Source organism: Mizuhopecten yessoensis, unplaced genomic scaffold (genome assembly GCF_002113885.1).
Source record: "Mizuhopecten yessoensis strain PY_sf001 unplaced genomic scaffold, ASM211388v2 scaffold9049, whole genome shotgun sequence".
Classification (NCBI taxonomy): domain Eukaryota; kingdom Metazoa; phylum Mollusca; class Bivalvia; order Pectinida; family Pectinidae; genus Mizuhopecten; species Mizuhopecten yessoensis.
The window spans coordinates 379585-401356 of NW_018407853.1; the positions used below are offsets into that span (position 1 = coordinate 379585).

The window sequence follows — 21772 nt, forward strand, 5'->3', positions numbered from 1 at the left end:
TTCATAAGCTTGATCAGAGATCAGAGAACATAATTCATAAGCTTCTATGTGATTAGAGAACATAATTCATAAGCTTGATCAGAGAACATAATTCATAAGCTTGATCAGAGAACATAATTCATAAGCTTGATCAGAGAACATAATTCATAAGCTTGATCAGAGAACATAATTCATAAGCTTGATCAGAGAACATAATTCATAAGCTTGATCAGAGAACATAATTCATAAGCTTGATCAGAGAACATAATTCATAAGCTTGATCAGAGAACATAATTCATAAGCTTGATCAGAGAACATAATTCATAAGCTTGATCAGAGAACAGAGTACATAATTCATAAGCTTGATCAGAGATCAGAGAACATAATTCATAAGCTTGTTCAGAGAACAACTTCTTTGTGATCAGAGAACATAATCCATAAGCTTGATCAGAAAACATAATTCATAAGCTTCTTTGTGATCAGAGTGTGTTTTGTAGAGAAAAAAATAATGATGAAACAAGGTAGCTTTTAGCACACAATGATACCTCTTATGCTTATCTATAATAATCAGTAGTGATACAATATTTATGTTCAAATTTCATTCATGAGTGGGATGTGCATGTTAAGCAGAGAATTGGAAGACATCGAAATCAGGAAAACATTGTAAGTTGAGTTGTTTATTTGTAAAGATTCTAGGTAATAATTCAAACTTGTGAGTAGCTTTATCTTGCCTAACTTGAAATCGGAGCTTAACATTGTTTACATTACAACTACATTTCAAATTCATTGATTTGGTCCCTCCATTGGCCTGAATGACATCTTTATGTGTTAATGAGCCATGAAATTCAATCTTCAATAAATGCAAAGACAATTTCGCATGAAATCAAAGCAGTATACAAATAAACATGATACAATTAAGTAGTTTGTGTTCCACTTTACAATGTAAGAATGATATCCATTTGTCCACAACCTCACAATTTAAACTTTGTGGTGGACAACCTCAATCAAAGCTGAGCAAAATATCACTTTTATTGCACTTTTTCTACATATAATTTAAAATTACAGAACCTTTCCAATACAAGACAATATCTATCGTTTAGATAAACAAAAAAATAAAAATACAGAACAAATTTTCCTCTGAATCATGGGAATCACATGTGCATAACTTGATAGAGGAGACATTGGCTAAAATAATTGTCTCCCCCTTAGTATACCAAAATAATGCTATTATGTAAATATGTTAATACATATGTATATAAATCAAGCAATATTCCTGTTTTTCTGATTAATTTCATGACAGTTTTGTGACTAGTGTTTCATTCTTTAGCATTGACAACCAACATTAAACTTGATGGAGATGTTGATATAGGCAGTCGTTGTAATTTGGTGCATTTCAATTATCATGATTTTAGTTGGGTGTACTAATATATGGATGTACATAGAAGGAATATGCTAATGATTAATGAAACCGGAGTGTTTTAATACAGCCAAGTAAAGGTATGTATCCATTAGGTATTAAATGACACTGGAATGTCAACACTTTCTGCTACTGGACTTTTAACAGACTTTGATTTAAGTACCTTGTACTGTAAAAGTAAATTATATAGGTACCAGTGATATGGTTTTTATAATTTGGTGGGACTTTAACAACACACATAGATATATATATATAACAAAGAAAAATAACCCTGAATCATATAGTTAATCAATTATTACTATATTATGTATGTTTTCTACAATGACAGCTGTGACCCAAATTAAGATGGGCTAGACTGAAGGTACACAATATCATATATATATGTGTATACATCAATAAAGGCTAAATCTTCAGTATTTACATCATTGTCTCACCTGGACAAGCCATTTAGTGTCGTTAATTCTGTAAAATCTCTGCAACACGTGATTTTTACATCTCCAGCACACACATATGGAGATATTAGCCAGGTGGCATAGGACTAGTAGTTAGCACCTGATAATGCAGCTCCTGCGAATTCCTCTTTATTGTATTGATTAATATATATGCTAATTGTATTGACTGTATAAAATTGTATATCTATGTACTGTAAAGCGCTTTAGAGTGGCTTATGTTAGCTAGATAGGGCGCTATATCAAATGTTGTATATTTATTATTATTATTTTTTTGTAGAATACTTCTTTTGAAGAGGACTTAAACAAATATTTCACAATAGTGACAATGGTAATACTACAGTTTAAGTTGCCTGCACATTTTACCTTGATTGAGCGGCATCTCAAAGATCTATAGATTAAAAAAACCTCTTTGATTTCTGGATGATGGTAAGTCTTTTGATTTACTTGGCATACACTTCGGTTTATGTAGATAGCACCAACTGTAACCAAACACACGGGTGAACAGTTGGATTATGTAGATAGCACCAACTGTAACTAACCAAACACACAGGTTAACAGTTGGTTTATGTAGATAGCACCAACTGTAACTAACCAAACACACGGGTTAACAGTTGGTTTATGTAGATAGAACCAACTGTAACTAACCAAACACACGGGTTAACAGTTGGATTACCAGGTATGTAGATAGCACCAACTGTAACCAAACACACGGGTTAACAGTTGGTGTATGTAGATAGCACCAACTGTAACCAAACACACAGGTTAACAGTTGATTTATGTAGATAGCACCTACTGTAACTAACCAAACACACGGGTTAACAGTTGGATTACCAGGTATGTAGATAGCACCAACTGTAACCAAACACACAGGTTAACCGTTGGTTTATGTAGATAGCACCAACTGTAACCAAACACACCGGTTAACCGTTGGTGTATGTAGATAGCACCTACTGTAACCAAACACACAGGTTAACAGTTGGATTACCAGGTATGTAGATAGCACCAACTGTAACCAAACACACAGGTTAACAGTTGGTTTAAACTGTAACCAAACACACAGGTTAACAGCACAATATAACATCGACCACTGCATGTGAAAAAAAAGCAATATTAATAAATACTGGTAACAGTGAGGTATAAATCAGCTTGTGTCACTGGCGGACAACCCTTACTTATTTGTAATTACACAGTTAACAGCTTGAGGTATAAATCAGCTTGTGCCACTGGCAGACAACCCTTACTTATTTGTAATAATCAGCTTGTGTCACTGGCAGACAACCTTATTTATTTGTAATTACACAGTTAACAGCTTGAGGTATAAATCAGCTTGTGTCACTGGCAGACAACCTTACTTATTTGTAAATACACAGTTAACAGCTTGAGGTACTGTGTAAAAAAAAAAAAAAAATGTTGTCAATAGGCACTGAAAATGAAATTACACTGAATTACCAGGGTACCAACAATTCGAATTACCATTAGATTGAGGAAAAGTCAAAACACAAATAAAATGTTTTGCAAACCAATGATTGGTATAACAGTTAGGGAGTAACCCTCAATGGGAAGCTGTGTCATCCTATCATTGGAACGTCAACAACTTTTCCGGTTTCATCGGTAAATATCCGGACTCGTTCAGGCCGGTAGTCCATGGTTACCATGGATCCTTTAGGTAAAACCTGCACCTGAAACACAAAAACATTAATCAGAATTAGCTAGTACGTACTATATAAGATGAACCAGAGCTGTACATCATTGCAAGATTAGTTAATAACACATCATTGTAAAATCAACTAGTAACACCCATCGTTATAATATCAACTAGTAACACCCATCTTTATAAGATCAACTAGTAACACCCATCGTTAAAAGATCAACTAGTAACACCCATCGTTATAAGATCAACTAGTAACACCCATTGTTATAAGATAAACTAGTAACACCCATCATTATAAGATCAACTAGTAACACCCATCGTTATAATATCAACAAGTAACACCCATCATTATAATATCAACTAGTAACACCCATCGTTATAGGATCAACTAGTAACACCCATCGTTATAAGATCAACTAGTAACACCCATCGTTATAAGATCAACTAGTAACATATACCATATAGTATATCACTGCAGCATCAACTACTAATATATGTCATTATAAGATCAACGAGGTATACACATCACTGGAAGATCAACTACATTGTATATATACAGCTAGTATGTATACATTACCGAAATGTTTGGGTACTCTTTCCGAATGATCGCTTCCGCTTCTTGCCATGTCTTGATAAAAAAAATACAAAATGCATTTCACTAATATGTTACTACAGATATGTTGTACTGTTTATTCTCATTTTATGGTTTTTAACTTGTGTCTCATCCCATTTGTATTTTGCAAATAAAATAGACATAGACAGACAGGTGACATAGACAGACAATGCATGCAGGTAACATAGACTGACAGGTAACATACACAGACAGGTAACATACACAGACAGGTAACATACACAGACAGGTAACATACACAGACAGGGTGACATAGGCAGACAGGGTGATATAGACAGACAGGTAACATAGACAGACAGGTAGCATAGACAGACAGGTAACATAGACAGACAGGTAACATATACAGACAGGGTGACATAGACAGACAGGTAACATAGACAGACAGGGTGAAATAGGCAGACAGGTGACATAGACACACAGGATGACATAGACAGGTATAGGTAACATAGGCAGGCAGGTAACATAGACAAACAGGTAACATAGTCAGGTTTAGGTAACATAGACAGGTATAGGTAACATAAACGGACAGGGAGACATAGACAGATAGGTAACATAGACAGACAGGGTGAAATAGGCAGACAGGTGACATAGACAGACAGGTGACATAGACAGACAGGGTGACATAGACAGACAGGATGACATAGACAGACAGGATGACATAGACAGACAGGTAACATAGACAGACAGGGTGACATAGACAGACAGGGTGAAATAGACAGACAGGTAACACAGACAGACAGGTGACATAGACAGACAGGGAGAAATAGACAGACAGGTAACATAGACAGACAGGATGACATAGACAGACAGGATGACATAGACAGACAGGTAACAAAGACAGGTATAGGTAACATAGACAGACAGGGTGACATAGACAGACAGGTAACATAGACAGACAGTAACATAGACAGACAGGGAGATATAGACAGACAGGTAACATAGACAGACAGGATGACATAGACAGACAGGTAACATAGACAGACAGGATGACATAGACAGACAGGTAACATAGACAGTCGGTAACATAGACAGACATGGTGAAATAGACAGACAGGTAACATAGACAGACAGGATGACATAGACAGACAGGTAACATAGACAGACAGGATGACATAGACAGACTGGTGACATAGACAGACAGGTGACATAGACAGATAGATAACGTATACAGACAGACATGAACACATTAGCAGGTTGGAGAAAACCACCATCTTGCGTATATTACGCAAACTTGCCTATTATACGCCAGTTGTAGTATGGATTTGTTACTAAAAATAACCCAAATCGCTTTAACAGTAACTTTTGCAAGATATTATTAAAAATCGCATTAATTTACGACAAGGTAAATAATATTTTTACAAAAGATGTTTTCTGAAAGCGTATACTTAGAAACTTGATGTAACTTTACCGGAAGTATTGCATCTATTTTTGGTACTTTCCCAAATGCAAATAAAGTTTATTTTTGCATTTGTATTATGTTTCATGACTGAATAAATGCGATTTTGACAAACAATTTGAAAAAGTTAAGATTAAAGTGATTTGGGCTATTTTTATTTTTGGCTACTGATTAAGATAGACGACAGGAGTAAGACATTTTGTCATTAATTAATAATAAGAGGAATATAAAGAACTAGACTATTTTAAAAAGATAAATAGATTTTTTATATTACTATCAATTATATATTATCGACAAATAATGGGTCGGGTTTATCACTAAAATGAATGATGGGGTGCCATACTCCAATGTCCAGCAGCTTTCTAAAGTCAAGTGCCTGTTTTATAACGCATGGAAACAATTATCAGACCAATGATATCATGATGAAAAAAATACAATAAAACCGGTCATGTTATGTTACACATGCTTATCCTCCGCATTTCTGAAATTCATAATACAAACCTTTCCAATACAATCGGGCCAATCCATTGTTGACATTCTCGAAGTGAGAGTTGTCTGCACTTTATTATCGTTTTCAGCCAAGATGTCAGATTATATTATTCACAGTTATCTGTCGAACTGGAATACTTGAAACAGTCGTGTTCTTTGTATCAATATAACAAAACTATGGACTGTGTATCACTTTCGATATTTGGTATCACCAATAGCAAGCAAGATACCTTATCGAAGTTAACTCGTGATTCAAACCGGAAGTAAAAGTAGGTGGCGCCACTAAAGTTCTGTTAAACGTCAACGTGTGGGCCTAATGAATATTGAGATTCGAGCGTAGGTTTATCTCAAAGTAAGTAGCTATGGGCTTATATGTTTGTAATGAATAGGAAACTTGAATAATTGAACGATATCAATATTTTTTCTGAATACCCGAGTAAATACTCTTCGAATATTTACATTTCAGGTAAAGGTGAAACTGGTTCGATAGCTAAACAATCGCCGTTTGTGACACCGGCCCGCTGGAATATTGAGGAGAGACTGACTGCATGCTTAAGATACAATGGCATGCATTTAACGCTGAATAAATCTTCGCCTGTGCATTCATTTAACACTAAATTTAACTTCTTCCTTTATAAAGACAGTATTAATTGCTGAAAAGAAATGGCGTGTAAACTAAGAAAGTTGAGCAGTGTGACATTACTGCTGGTTCTACTTTTCACCGTTGTGCTGGATGAAGTAGCAGGTCGTGATGAAAAACCCGGAGATGTAGCGTCGGCGGTCAAATCATTGGGAAAGTCATCGTCGGAATCCAAAGAGAAGGTGAGTTTTCAGTTAAAAAGATAAAGAACTGAAGAAATCCGTTTAAAGTTATTGACTGATTTGTGGACGTGTATGTTTTATTATAAAACTACATATTAAGTACATGGTCCAATATTTTTTTGTTTTGTTGTCTGAAATAAAGTGAACACTTGCCCAAGTTTCGTCTGCCCCAACATCAGACGTTTGACATTTTCACAAATAAATGTCTGGTGTGGGGTCCGGGCCAGAGCGTACTACAACTGTTACCAAAACTTGGATTTTTTTCTGACACTGCTGTCGCTCAACTTCAAGGTCTTTTTTTAATTTTTTTATTTAGGCATATGGCATCTGTGACCTTTCAACAAGTTTGGTACAACCAGATACCCTTCATATGGACAATATTATGATCCTTCATCAGGTCCAGTACACTCTGCTAATTGAGCTATATAGATGTAAAGACCTATAATAGCTCTATTAACCTATCTGAAATAGGTCTTTTGAGCTATTTTCATGTGATTTTCTTTTAAGGAAAACGAAACAAAGTCGCTTGAGAAAGAATATTTTATCATGTTGATAACAAAAGACATTAAATATAAGTACTTTTTTTATAAAAAAATACGTAAAAATCTGAAATTTTACATTTATGAAAAATGAAAATAAACATTTAAATGTATGCTTTTTGTAGTCAACATTACCATAAACTTTATTGCTGTATGCGACTTTGCTTTAATTTAATGAAAATTGAAATCTGAGAAAATATAGCTCAATACAGCTATAATTTATAGGTGAATATAGCTATATAGGTGTTTATATTTATATAGTTCAATCAACAGAGTGTACTGGACCTGTTCATTTGGGTTCCAGTTTCTGCTTATACCACAGTAACAATTTTATTACTGAATTGGGTAATAGAGGTGAAATAAAACATGTCAAGTTCTTTAAAGCATTAACAGCAAAAAGATGCATCATTTTTTTATTACATATTCCAATATATTTTAAGCAATGAGGTACAATTGTGCACAAAAGTTAATGACTTCAGATTCTTAACAGGTAATTTACGGTAAAGAACTATAATTATATGGCTTTCTAACAAAATATGTACCCTGGATAATTATAATGTTACTAGAATATAAAATATGTGTTATTTTTTCACTTCTACATGCAACTTTAATGCACAACTATCGCATAAAATTAAAAACAGACATTTTTTTTCTTCAAAAAAATAAAACTTTGTCAAATGCACGAAATAATTAGATATTTGTTTATTCCAGATATAGTTAGACTACAAATAGAGTACATGTATTGTATATGAAATGAAATTAATATGTGTACATTACCTTACGTACCTTCACCTTAATTTTCTCCGTGCCAGAAGGCACATAAGGCCTCAACGCTGACTGACCAATTCTTCTGTCCTGGGCTGCTGTTTTGGCTGTGTTCCAAGTTCCCCACCCTGCTTGGTTCCTTTCTCTCTCTACTGTCCTACGCCATGTTGTCTTTGGCCTCCCTCTTGCCCTTTTTCCATCTGGTGCCCATCCCAAAGCTGTTGCGTATACGCAGTCATTCTCTCCTTCCCTTCTTAGTACATGGCCCAACCAATTTCATCGTCTTCTCACTTCATTATGTACATTAGTTTGATCATTTAATGGTCAATTTACTTCATTGTAACTATGATTTGTGTTAAATGAAATTATGTATGCTTTTGTTTTTTTCAGTTTGATAATGAAAGTTCAGATGAAGGATCTTTATTTGGCACTCTAAGAAAAGCCAGAGGAAATGCTGGATTTATTCATGCATTTGTGGCATCATTGTCTGTGATTATCGTGTCAGAACTCGGGGACAAGACCTTCTTTATTGCAGCCATTATGGCCATGCGACATTCAAGAGTGACCGTCTTTTCTGGTGCAGTCGGAGCGTTAGGATTGATGACAGTTCTATCAGGTACAACTTAATTTATTCTGATTGAGACCATTGTTCAAATACATCATACCGATCCGAAATTTCGATCTTAATATGAAGTGACAGCAAAATGATATTTAACAGAGAAAAATACATATATACAGTCAAACCTGACTGAGAGACTTCCTGTATTAAGCTTTTTAACTGAATCTGTATTAACGGCCACCAGGGTTTAGAGACCTCTTTATACAGCCACCAGGGTTTAGAGACCCCCTTTATACAGCCACTAGGGTTTAGAGATCTTCTTTATATAGCCACCAGGCTTTAGAGACCCCTTTATACAGCCACCAGGTTTTAGAGACCCCTTTATACAGCTACCAGGGTTTAGAGACCCCTTTATACAGCCACCAGGGTTTAGAAACCCCTGTTATACAGCCACCAGGCTTCAGAGACCCCTTTATACAGCCACCAGGGTTTAGAGACCCCTTTATACAGCCACCAGGGTTTAGAGATCTTCTTTATATAGCCACCAGGCTTTAGAGATCCCTTTATGAACTTGACTTGAGGAATGAAGGTGGTCTCTGAATACAGTCTATTACAGACTGTACCTGTCATCGACATGCAATTTGTCCAAATCAGGTTTGTGGTTTTGTATTTAAAAAATGCAGAAAGTAAGTCTGTTTAATACTTGTGCAGTACACTGAAGTTTGTAACTAGCAGAACTTTGAGAACATCCATGGGAACTGTGGACAGCAAATTCATGTACACATTTTTTTTATCTGTTCATGTAACAAATGATTGAAAGTGTTTATGAACAATAAAGTAAATAAATGTGAAGCAACATATATCCACAAACAGCTCGAGATATATGGTACATATTTGTATAATCATTGAGATTCTAAATATACCACATTTACCCTGAGCAGTATTATGTATGTCCTAGATTCCATTTGATTTCAACTATTTGTTGTTTCAGCTATCCTTGGATTCGCTACAACTATCATTCCAAAATATGTTACCCACTATGCCTCATCATTATTGTTTGCTGTATTTGGAATCAAAATGCTGAAAGAAGGTAAAGCATGTTCACTGGAAATGTCAGGTTCTCTGTATTATATAGCTATCAGAATCTAGAATTTGAAAAAAAACACTTATTTGGTGAAAACTTAAATAATTGTTCAGTATTTCCAAATATGCTAAGTTCACCTAAAAAGTGCTTGCCAACTCCGATTTCTGCAAAATTAGATAACATATTTAATTCTATGATAATTAAAGCAAAGTATAAGGTCTTGTCTGTGGTTAAGGTGACAGTTGAGTAAATTTGTCATACTGATAATAATGACAATGGAATTCTATGTTTGCATATTTTGCGTTTTAAGTTTCCTTATGTCCAGCTGAAGAGTCATACATCAGATGATGGATATAATGTTTTATAACTCTGTTGATTTCTCCAGGCTATGAGATGTCTGCCGATGAAGGTCAGCATGAATATGACGAAGTACAAGCAGATCTTAAGAAAAGGGATGACGAGGTGAGTCACCACACACTCTACTACTATACAGGAAATACTCTACTGGGTGATATCAACTTCTTCACATCCAAAGGTCAAGGTCGCTTAATATAGATAAAAAATCGGTTTCTGTACTTATATTCTAGAGATGGATGAAAATTAAACTTTATACACTGCTTTCTTACCAAAAGTGCTTGCTTGCATTTTAACAGTAAGGCATTGTTTGTATTTTCTTTTTGTATCATTACAGCGACTGAAACAGAGTTCTGGGGTACAGGATATAGAGACTGGCATCATACGCACACCAGGGCGAAATCTTTGCTACGGAATATTAGGAACAATTTTTCTTCAAGCCTTTACATTAACATTTTTGGCTGAATGGGGGGATCGGTCTCAGATTGCTACCATAATTTTAGGAGCAAGAGAGGTTAGTATTCTCAGTTTTCTGTTGTGGGGGTTATTTAAGTTGGGTATGTCTGTATATTTTCACAGTACATTATAATATGTGATTTTATTCACATTGTAATCGTAAACATTGATGATGACCTTGACCTGGTTTTGAGGTCACAAGGTCAATTTTTCTTGTATTTCACCGAAAGGCCTGTAGTCTAGATATTTGGCCTGCACCATGTTTTGATGAAGGGTTATAATTTATTCAAAGATTAACCTTTACCCTCTTTTAAGATGACATGTGTCTAATGTTTAACCAAGAAGCATAGCTTCATGATAGTTGGCCTAATGCTTAATGGTATAAAGTTCTATAAAGTGTTCAATCTGAATAAATGACCTAGACCAGTTTTGAAAGTCACTTAAGTAAATTAAAAATCTTATATGAAGATTCATTAGATGTAGAGTAATAAAATCTTACAACAAAGAATTAATTTTTATAAAGCGTATTTGAATAAAGTTGACCTTAAAACTCCTTGAAAGTCACAAATGTGACATGAATAACTGGTAGGTGATACAGACCCATTGGGTCTCTTCTATATAATCTCTTTTCTTGTTGATAAATTCTCTGGGTTTCTGATGTAACACAAAGATTTTAAATGTCAAATAATATAACTTAATTAAATGTATAAACGTTTTCTAAATAACTTTTTCTCCTGATTCAACTGGGGTTTAGATACACTTATCACACTTCTAGTATACACCGAAAATCTGAGAGTTGCACAAAGCAACATGCAAAAGACTTGTGTGCTGTTCCAGACTACCAGGTCTCACAACAGGCTACTTATCAGTAGATATCCTGTTCTTGAATGATGGGAGATTTCAGCTAATTTTGTCCAAATTAACCAATTTTTACTTAGACAAATTTGGTTTTGCTACCGATATACTTTCACACCTGAAGTGTACACAACACACCCTAATATACCGCTTGAATGCAAATAAATGTGACTTTTGCTTCAGAAACTTGCATCTTCTAAACGACATATTGTGTCACAAAATATTATGTTGTGTACTTACATTCTATGTCACAATACCAGTACATGTATTTATTTATGTTAAAAACCTATTTCACAATTCAAATTTGTTAGGATGTGTGGGGTGTCATCATAGGAGGCACTTTAGGCCACGCATTGTGTACTGGATTAGCTGTATTGGGAGGACGAATAGTTGCTCAGAAAATATCAGTCCGTACCGGTAAGTGAATTTACTCCAGTATGTAATATGGCATTCATCACTCCCTAAACATCCATAAACATTTACACCTTGTGTGAAAACAGACTTTTCAGGCACTTTAGGGTAAAATGATGAGTAGTTATCATGATAACCTAACTGAAATAACTTTTCATTTAAAGATAATATTTAAAGGCTCTCCTTAAAAATTGTGAATTTGGTATGTCAGATTTACATCACCAACCATCCCTGATTGGGGTTTCTTTATCAACTAGCTGTTCACTGAGAATAATTCAGTCTTAAGTTCAGTCTTAATGCTATTTTAACAATGTTTTCAAAGTTCGTGACCTTTCACTAGGTGTTAAATTGGTACTTGAAATGGATTTTAGAAGGAGGTGAAGGAATATCAGTTTTCATTCTAAAGTCTATAAAACTTGGTTCATTACATGTACACTGCACACGATCTGGTGTAAAAGGTTCAGTTTGGATGTGAAAAAATATCTTCATTTAGAGTTTAACAGCAGGAAAAGAATTGCCACTAGGAATAAATGAATAAAAAATCTGTAATAATTGGTTCAATACAAGGTCATTTTGTTATGTTTAAGATGGTAAATGTATCAAATACATATTTCAGAACTAAAAAAAATATGATTCATGTACTGATAATTTAAACTTGATTTTAAATCCTTGTAGAGTAAATTTGATTAATGCAAAGCACTCGAAATGATTTGTTCTCAGTATTACCATTATGTGTTATAATACATTGTAATTGATTGTAAAAAGTAGTAACAGAAAAAAGTTCATAAATCAAGTCCTATTAAGTGTATGGTAACAACATGTTTGTTCACTGTGAAAAATGCACTGTCCAAACAGCCATGCTGCTATCATAAAAAAACTACCGTATTTTTATGTGGAAAAATGTCACAGAGTCAATTTCTTTGATATCATTGAGCCTGGCAGTAAAAATGAAGTGTCTCTTATACTGATATTTTTTCTGGGTTTTTTCAGTGACTTTGACAGGAGGTGTAGTGTTCCTCGTTTTTGCACTGTCAGCCTTTGCCGTCGGACCATACTGACCATGGAGCAGCTTTTATAGGAGGACTATAACAAATGGAAAGACTTGAGATTTTTATTTATTTTTATACTAGTACATTGTATCTTGAAACCATGGTGACAGAGAAATGTGATATGGAAATACTCTTGCTGTTACTGCTAATGTGAAAATACAAAATTATTATGTAAATACCTCTTACTAAGGATATTGGTTTCAATCATTACTTAAAATATTAAGATACTGTGTTAAAGAATATATGGATTTTTTTTGCCATATTGCATTTTGATAGAAAGATTCTTGAAAATTATGCTGGAAAGATACAAAATTTTATAGGATATGATGTTTACAATAATGAAGGTTAATGCGTGAAAATATTAACCTTGTAAACTGGACCCGAGCTACACCTACCTGTAATTCTTTACTTTATTCTTGCTTTCAATAATCAAAAATAATTCATAAATTTTTCTTTACCTTTACTTCAGTATTTTCCCTTAAAAAACAATTTCCAAGCACATAATTTATGTGATGCTTTTATCATGCTTTACTTGCGATTTTAGCGATGATAATCACTCGATATGGCCTTTATTTCAGAAAAAATAATTGCATGGGTAAAGTGTGTCACTACACGATGCGAAATTTATCAAAAATACAGCTGGTTTTCAATTTTGTGGATTGATTACATAAGTTATGGTGGCATTAATGACCAGCTAACCTTTCAAGCTTTTATAAATATTTTTGTGTCAATAGAATATGTTCAACTGAATTATTTTAGCAAAATTGTCATTGAAACTGATAGTACTTTTATGTTCTAATTTATGAACATTGCTAACTTTCTTTTGGATGTTACTGGCATCTTTCTACAGGGTTGATGTTTAACTCATTCACCCCAGAAGACACATTGAACTCTTCCAATTCAAAGATTGAAATAGTTCATTATGAAATTTCAGGGGGGAATGAGTTAAGCTGTGTAAATACTTCTGACATTTAAGTTAAATTTGTCAGTACAGACAGTGTGATAGCACATGATCATTTTGACTATCAATAATCCCCAGAGATTACAGTGATGTTATCCTTTAAAAATCTCCACATTTACATAGCTTTACAAGTATTCGAATCATGATATCATTGCTTTTCATTTGAAATTTATGCAGTAATAATCAGCTTTCCATCAAAGTTTCACATCAATTCATTGATCGTGCATGACCAATGTAAAAATTATTGCAGAAGTGTACAATTTCATATTTGGAGTGCCTGGCACTAGCTTGCAGGGTTGTGCAATTTCATATGTAGAGAACTAGCCTGCAGACAGATTTTGAAAAAATCAACTAGTCCAACCATAAAATTTCATAGAAAAGCCATGACATAAATCCTACTAGTTCAAGGCACTAGACTAGGACACCCGGTATTAGAATACAGACATGATGTAGGTCTGATACAGTAAGAAAGGTTGTAAATATTTTCATTTTAGTTACATGATTTAGAAAATATAATCTACACAGTCATATAACATAAAAACATGTATTACTACATTTTTTGGAGATAATGAGTAGAAAATTCCTGTTTCCTAAAGGGGTTGTGAGGATACACAGCCAAAACTAGTGGTAAATAAGATTTGTTTGTATTAATATGTAAACAGAATGGAATTGGTTTCAAGTACACAGGTTTTATGTGGACTAGGAGAATAAATTGGGGTCATATGTCTTATACTCGGGTCACAAGTGGTATATCCTGGACTTGAAAATATCAAACCACATTGGTGTAGAACCACCTGGGTGGAATTTATCAATCTTAAACATTCCTCTTTAATCAACTCAAAAGCCAAGGGTTCTGCTCTAGATATACCTACCTATGTATGATTACTCTCCACTCTGGTAATATAAAATGACAAAAATAAACATCCTTTGTATAACAACTTACTGGTCATACAAGTTGTCTGATTTCTCAGAAGAGAAATTGTGCAGCGGTGTAATGATAAAATCAACAAGCTTTAAGATTGTGTGTATCTCCTCTGTTGTCTTCAAACGACAAGTATCAGCCTAGCAGTTGATCAGGGTTTTTATACCTGAAACCAATCAAATACCAAAAGCCTTAAATTTTGTTATGACATATTCAAAGCGTGCTGAGGAATAATGCGTATTTGGAGAATAACCCTTGGGTTTCGAAAACGCCCTATGGTAAGTGAGAAAGTAATTTCTAGATCTCGTATAGAATGTCTCTGTTTTTGTGTAAGAATTTATCAAACTTTTATGTATCAAATCAGGTTTTATGTGTCAAATCAGGTAATAGAAGTGGTTGACAGCAAGCAGAGGTTAGATTTACGACACAAACGTAACATACATTGTATGCTGACCTGAAAGTCTTCCATTCTTGTGGCTTTCAATTTAATTAGTTTGCTGTGTCTTTTATTGGGTTTGACATTGGCTTTCAAATCAAGTACTGATGATAGAACAGGTACTGGGTTCAATATGTTGTACTTTGTGATAGGTAAAGCTGTTGTGTATGTCTGAGTGATGTCACATGTATGAATGAATAGTTCTGGTAATATATGTATGGCCTAGGAGTAAGAATGTATGCATCTTTGTGTTGAAGCAAGGTCAGAAATGGGGAGTTTAAAGTGAGAGATGTTATCAATATAAGCTAATCACCACCGACAGTTGGAGTGTGGACTGAAGTCAAATTCAATTTAGTCATCTTTTTATGCATGTGTATTGAATCGAAAGTTGAATTTAAATTGTACTTTATTTAAAGTCAATTAAGTTGTCATATTTAGGCCAATGCTTAATATTTCCACTTTGACTGATCTAATTATGATCACCATGTTTTCCAGTCTTTTACTCCAGGCACAAGTTTATATACTAAATGACCAGTATTTTATAAACTCAACCATATTCAGTTGTTATCATTACAAAGTATGCTGTTAGGAAGCCTTCTCAGTTCATCAGTTCAGGGTTATATCTCGTACACATTTTCATCCTGTTATTGTTGTCATTTTGTCTCAAACTCACTATGTTGTACACTCCAAACAAGTGAACAAGTCACACAACTGTCAAGTGGATTATTTTGTTTTTCTGTCATTCATGAAGGGAGATACTTCAATATGTTATTGAGTAATCATATGTGCTAGTCTAGGTTATTTGTTATCTGTTTTCTGTTTATTATGTTAAATGAGAATTAATTTGTCCATTTTTTTTCCTTTTTTTTTCTTACTTTTATTTTTGCACTCTCTTGTAATCATTAAGTACATGTATATCTTTGACATGTCTGCAGCTAAGTTATATTGTGTAATCTTAGACAGCTTTTAGGGAAGTGTCATGTATTGTCTTACTACTATGTTATTCATTGAAAACACCCATGTTAAATATAAAGTTTATGAATTGTATAATGACCTTTTTGTGAGATTTTAAAGTGTTATAAATGAATTTAAGTCACTGATCGCTGATTACTGGTATATAGTGATGCTGCAATGGGTGTCATATAGATCATATAGAGCAACAAATGACCCTAGTGTTTAGTGTTTTTTGCAATACATTTAGGGAAACGAAATTCATCTGTATTGATATGATTAAAAGGTCATAAATTTGTTTCTGTTTCATATCAAAAATGAACAATTTTTTATTAAAGCTCACCAGAGGCTCATTAAAACGAAAAAGACTTGTTTCAGAAATAGCGTATGAAAAAGAAACCCATGATATCATATATTACAATTCTGTACATTATATTATAAATGTTATGGTGCTTATTTCTGTTGTAGTACAACTAATTTAAAGATGTATGTTACCTTTGATGTAATGTTTATCTTCTTGCCAAAGAGTTCCTCTCCAAAAAATGAGAGAGGGGTGGGTGGGGAGGACTGGATCATTTTCGGTAAGAAAGTTAATTTGAACTACTTGGTAGTCAATTAGTTGAATGAGATATTTAAAAGTACACAAGAACATACATAATAATATCACACAGATTAGAAATTGTTTTAGAAATGCTCATTAAAATTTTTGAATGGAGATAACCCCGAGGTGAATGCCAGTCAAATATCTGTGTAAACCTACCCAGTATACAGAAATAGTTTTGTTTTCAAGAACATTTTAAGAGTACAGGATGACTTCAAAGTAAACATATCAAAAAACCAGTAAAAACAATGTACGTCGACGAAATTTTGGAGGATATTCAAGGGGTTAAATATAAGCATGTTTAAATGTTGATTTCTGGTCCTTATAACCGGATAATGTAAAAGTGTAAATATACAGTTGTAGTTCAGTATGGTATTCATTAAAAGCAATATATTTTGTTTTAATCGGCGCATCAACTAGTAGAAATAAAAATTCCATAGCCTGTGATATGGTGAACCAATTTGGGTACTAATTATGGCCGAAAAAAGGACGAAATCTCACTCTGAGTTTAGCGTTCTATTTTCAATAACAAATTACTTAGATATAAAACTTTTCCTGAAAATAAACCACCATAGGTAGTCTTTGTCAAGAATCAAGAAACATTCCAGATACAAGATCTGAATTTTTAAAGATCACTAAAACACTGTCAAAATTGTACCAATTGTGGTAGCGTGACGTTATAGTCATCACTTTTACTGCATACGCGGATGCTCTTTTACAACTACCAACACCCACTTATGGTATATATCATTTAAACCCAACTGGGGACATACTTGATATGAATTATAAGGGCCCCCTAAAACAATCACTCATACATGTTGTTTTATGTAGAACAACCCTTATCACATTATCAGGTACTAAGTACCTAGTCTCGATATCTGTGGGGAAAAAAATAGATAAAAGAATTATGACTGTGTTTGTTAATCCGCCTAAAAGCATTGAATTAGTAACAGAAAATATTTGATTTGATCTTTTATCAATTGTTTATTCATAATGGCATACATTTTAGTGTGTTAGTTTTTGTGTATAGAACACATGCAAGTAATTTCTCACTTACAGAATCCCACATTCTGTAATTAGTCATAACAATAAATAATTCAGAAAAAAATGTCTGTCTGCAACCCACTGCATAAGCTGCAATTCATTAAGATCACTGACTAGCTATTCAGATTTCTGGCCACTGATTGGTTTTAAGTGGAGTTAGTTTTCAGTTTGCTGTTTAGCGGCTATGACATGCATGGCTAAGCAGATTACTATTGGACTGCGACATAGTCATGACATACATGGCTAGTTGGCTACCGATTGGACTTGAAGATCACTGACTACCGATTGGCAGAGATTTGTGCAGCAATCGGCAAATTGATTAAATATGTAGTTGTAGGCCCTGCATCAGTGCTGATACAAATTTTGTTATGAACCAGATGTTCTTGTTGTTAATCTTGCAGCATTACCCTCTTTTACCGGATATATAAAAGAGAATATATTTTGTAGGGATAGAAAATGTATAGTGGCCTCTTGATGTAGACTCCCTTTCTGAATGTACACATATTTATTAATAATTAGCCTTAGCATTAAATACAAATGTTTCATTTATTGAACAACAAGTTTTATTTCTTGCAAAAAAAGGTTCTACATACATTTTCTATATGCTTTATAGTTGACGAGCACAAAGCACTTGATTTAGGTTTAGATGTATATACTTGCTTCTTATGCGATAGAGCTGGACTCTGTCATCAGGCTTTAAGTTGTAATTGTGTGGAGGAGTTATTGGGACTGTATACCTGTGTTGGAGCTAGAATGTGTGTGTTATGTAGGGATAAAGGTGTGATGTACATATATGAGGAATGGCTGTTATTCTGAGGGTTGAGATACCACTTTTTAATGTTGTATGTGATAAAAACATCCCAATAACATTGACTTATTTAAATAACATATATAAACAAGATGGACATGTATAAATATATGTATCTTTTACATAAATGTATTCATTCTGTTGCATTTAATTTCCTGTTTATGAAACTGACTCACCTGGTTATGAAAATTTCAAAAGGATGTTTCAAATCACGAGATTGTACACTTAGATATCAACTGATTTAATAAATAAAAAGTTAATTTACGACAAAATGAAAGCCATTTTATTAGAAGATATGTATGGCAAACTTTTGGTGGAAAAAAACAATTGTTTATTGATATTTTTATTTTTTTAGAAATACAGGTATATTTTAATGGAGGTCAGAGGACTAAAATAAATAAATGGGCCTCTATTTTTATTTTTTCAAGTGCTAAAATTTTCTACTTATTTAATATCATTTATTTAAAACATTTTTGTATCATTATTGAAAGAACAAAATACAATTTTGCATATTTTGAAATGTATGCAGACTGTTGTACAAGTATTAAAAATGTATGTTAGTACTTCAGTTAACTCATTACATTTGGATATGCGGAACACACCATCTGCCTTCATCTTCTACATCATCAACAGCGCCATTGGGACAGTCCATTATACTGTCATTCTTTGGTGATACCCGTATACAGTTCTGCGATGTCTCCACCTAGACTTGCCAATCACATCTTCTATGACCAGTAATGTAAATCATAGACAACCAAATGTTTGATAGTATCAGAACATTCGCTAAATAGTATTCATGTTGAATGGAACAATTCAAATCCATATACTAGGTTTTCAAACAATACTGTATTGATGCAACAGACAAGAAAATACACCCCCCCCCCCCCCCAAGTACAATTTTATCACATGGCTAAGCTGTAAATTTACATTGTTTTGATACATTATACATGTTCTTGTCAAATGTAAACAAAATAAAAGGATCCAGAACAAGTTATACACTTGCATAAACCTGTTTCATTCAAATAGATAATGCTGCAAATACACCACATTCAAAATTGTGCATATCGTCTCGTTTGATAATCCCCACTGTGATGTAAAGATGACAATAATAGATAGGAAACATAAACTTAGGATGTCATTGTGAAATCTCATTGAAGAAAATATGAAGTGTAGACATGAGGAGGGTTGAAGATATGCTGATAGATTAAGCTTCTTCTTTTTTTGTAAATATCCACAAAACTCCTTAAATGTGATTTAAGGAAGTTTTATGCTGTCAGTTTTTTTTTCATATGAATCTTGTTCAGACGATTTGCTTTTAGGTTGATTGTACATGGTTCATACAGGTCAGGAAAATGGTGATATTGGGGTAAGTGCTTATAAAGTACAGGAAAATGGTGATATTGGGGTAAGTGCTTATAAAGTACAGGAAAATGGTGATATTGGGGTCAGTGCTTATAAAGTAGAGGAAAATAGGTGTATCTTGGCAAGTAGTCGTAAATGACTATCTCCTTTTTAAATCTTTCTGAAAAGTGCTGGAATTTGCGCATATACTGGAGACAATTAACATGCTTTCTTTTCTATGAAACGGTTACCAAGTTTTGTGTGGGTATAAATTTATCACGAAAAGTTGGGTTTTTTAAGCCAGTTCTGATTTGTTTCATTTTGTGCTATATAGTGGTATTTGTATGCCAAAATCCAAATTTTCACCAGTTTCCGAAAAATTAAATTTCCAAAATGGCAAGAAAGTGCTGGGAAAGTGCTTGAATTTAGTCCTAAAAATTCTGTGTGAGCCATGTCATATGAAAAGTTCTAGATCTGATTCATAAATCAATGAATCCAAAATTAATCAACGTACTATAGCTATCATCAACACATTGTGTGTATATAATTTCACAGCCGTTTTCTTTGTGGTGCCATAATAACATAGTTACTAAGGTGAAGAGAGGTTAATTGACATGTTGGATTGTACATTTAGTGTAGATACTTCTCAGGAATATGTTGCAGGGGGTAGATAACACAAGTGTATAACAAGCCTTGAATTCCAATAGCATATTTTACATATGATGTAGATGTGTCAATTCAACACAATGGAAATCTTAATAAGAGGTTACTACATGCTCCTGAGGGTTTCCACACCATACACTTTTTGGTATAACTTCCATTTGTGTTTGTTACAAGTTGATCAATCAAGTGTAGTTCAGTGCATTTTCATCAGGTTCTCCGACTGATATTAAGTAATGCCAGTGTGCTGAAATACTTCTCAACCAGGAGATGTGATCGTTTGTGTGTGAATCATTGTATTAAATACATACGAAATAAAGCAATATAAACAGGAATATCTATTTTTGTCATTTTATGTTGTGTATATTCAACAAGGAATTACCTGAACATGTGTGTCCACTGTATATGATTGTAGTAAAACCTATCATACTGCATCACTGACTTTGGCCATAGCTGTTAATAGGACGTAAACCACCAACAAACCAACTTTGATCTTTGGTTGTAATGTAGATACATCAGATTGTAGCTTATATGGTGTTTGTTTGGCAAACACTATCGACTAAATCCAAAAAAATGCTTTTACAATCTTTTTTAACTTTTGCTATCGATGATACCAGGACTTCGACTTCTAAATTAAACAGATTAATTATGGTTAAATGAAATGATATATTATACTGCCCTCCCAGAATTTAGTTCCATTCCCCTCATCCCACAAAAAATAATCAAAAACATCCTACAGTGATGAGCTGATACTATAGGACGACAACAGGAATTGAGAAGACACCAAAACAAAAGGAAAGACACAAATGATGAATTGTCAAATCAGATGCAATTCCGTCTTTGCGTATTGCAGAGTTATCTTCTCATGGGAGCAGGTATTGATTGTTACGTCATTGGTTTGTGCGAGAAAATTACGTCGTTCTCGCAAAAATTGATGACGTTACTCTCACAAACAAGTGACGTAACAATCAATACCTGCTCCCAAGAGAAGATAACTCTGCAATACGCAAAGACGGAATACCAGGTGTGGTGGAAGGGGAAGGTTTTCCTGCATCACAAGTGGCAATCAGGGAGATATCTCTCTAAGATATGAACGCATGTAGTTCTCCCTTATATCTTAGACAATGTGAACAAAACTC

General features: G+C 33.9%; 1 protein-coding gene and 1 long non-coding RNA gene across 2 annotated transcripts; one reads left to right on the top strand and one right to left on the bottom strand.

Moving 5' to 3' along the window:
- Positions 1-3114: 3114 nt before the first annotated feature.
- LOC110457205 lies at positions 3115-6281 on the bottom strand. Its single transcript, XR_002463673.1, has 3 exons — positions 6028-6281; positions 4077-4127; positions 3115-3527 (listed from the first exon to the last, which is right to left on the bottom strand). It is a non-coding gene; the product is annotated as an uncharacterized LOC110457205 (long non-coding RNA).
- An 11-nt stretch (positions 6282-6292) lies between these two features.
- LOC110457204 (transmembrane protein 165-like) lies at positions 6293-16263 on the top strand. The gene is made up of 8 exons (XM_021508372.1): positions 6293-6367; positions 6482-6837; positions 8532-8757; positions 9692-9790; positions 10170-10246; positions 10476-10652; positions 11761-11866; positions 12851-16263. Exons 2-8 carry the CDS (start codon positions 6679-6681, stop codon positions 12916-12918), a joined length of 912 nt encoding a protein of 303 aa, XP_021364047.1. The 5' UTR covers positions 6293-6367; positions 6482-6678; the 3' UTR covers positions 12919-16263.
- Positions 16264-21772: the final 5509 nt, after the last annotated feature.

What these genes read in the sequence shown, in the direction of transcription:
- LOC110457204 (XM_021508372.1), top strand. Translation starts at nt 6,679, where the DNA reads ATGGCGTGTAAACTAAGAAAGTTGAGCAGTGTGACATTACTGCTGGTT. An exon ending in TTAAGAAAAGGGATGACGAG is followed by an intron (nt 10,247 to 10,475) that starts GTGAGTCACCAC and finishes GTATCATTACAG; the next exon opens with CGACTGAAACAGAGTTCTGG. An exon ending in TAATTTTAGGAGCAAGAGAG is followed by an intron (nt 10,653 to 11,760) that starts GTTAGTATTCTC and finishes CAAATTTGTTAG; the next exon opens with GATGTGTGGGGTGTCATCAT.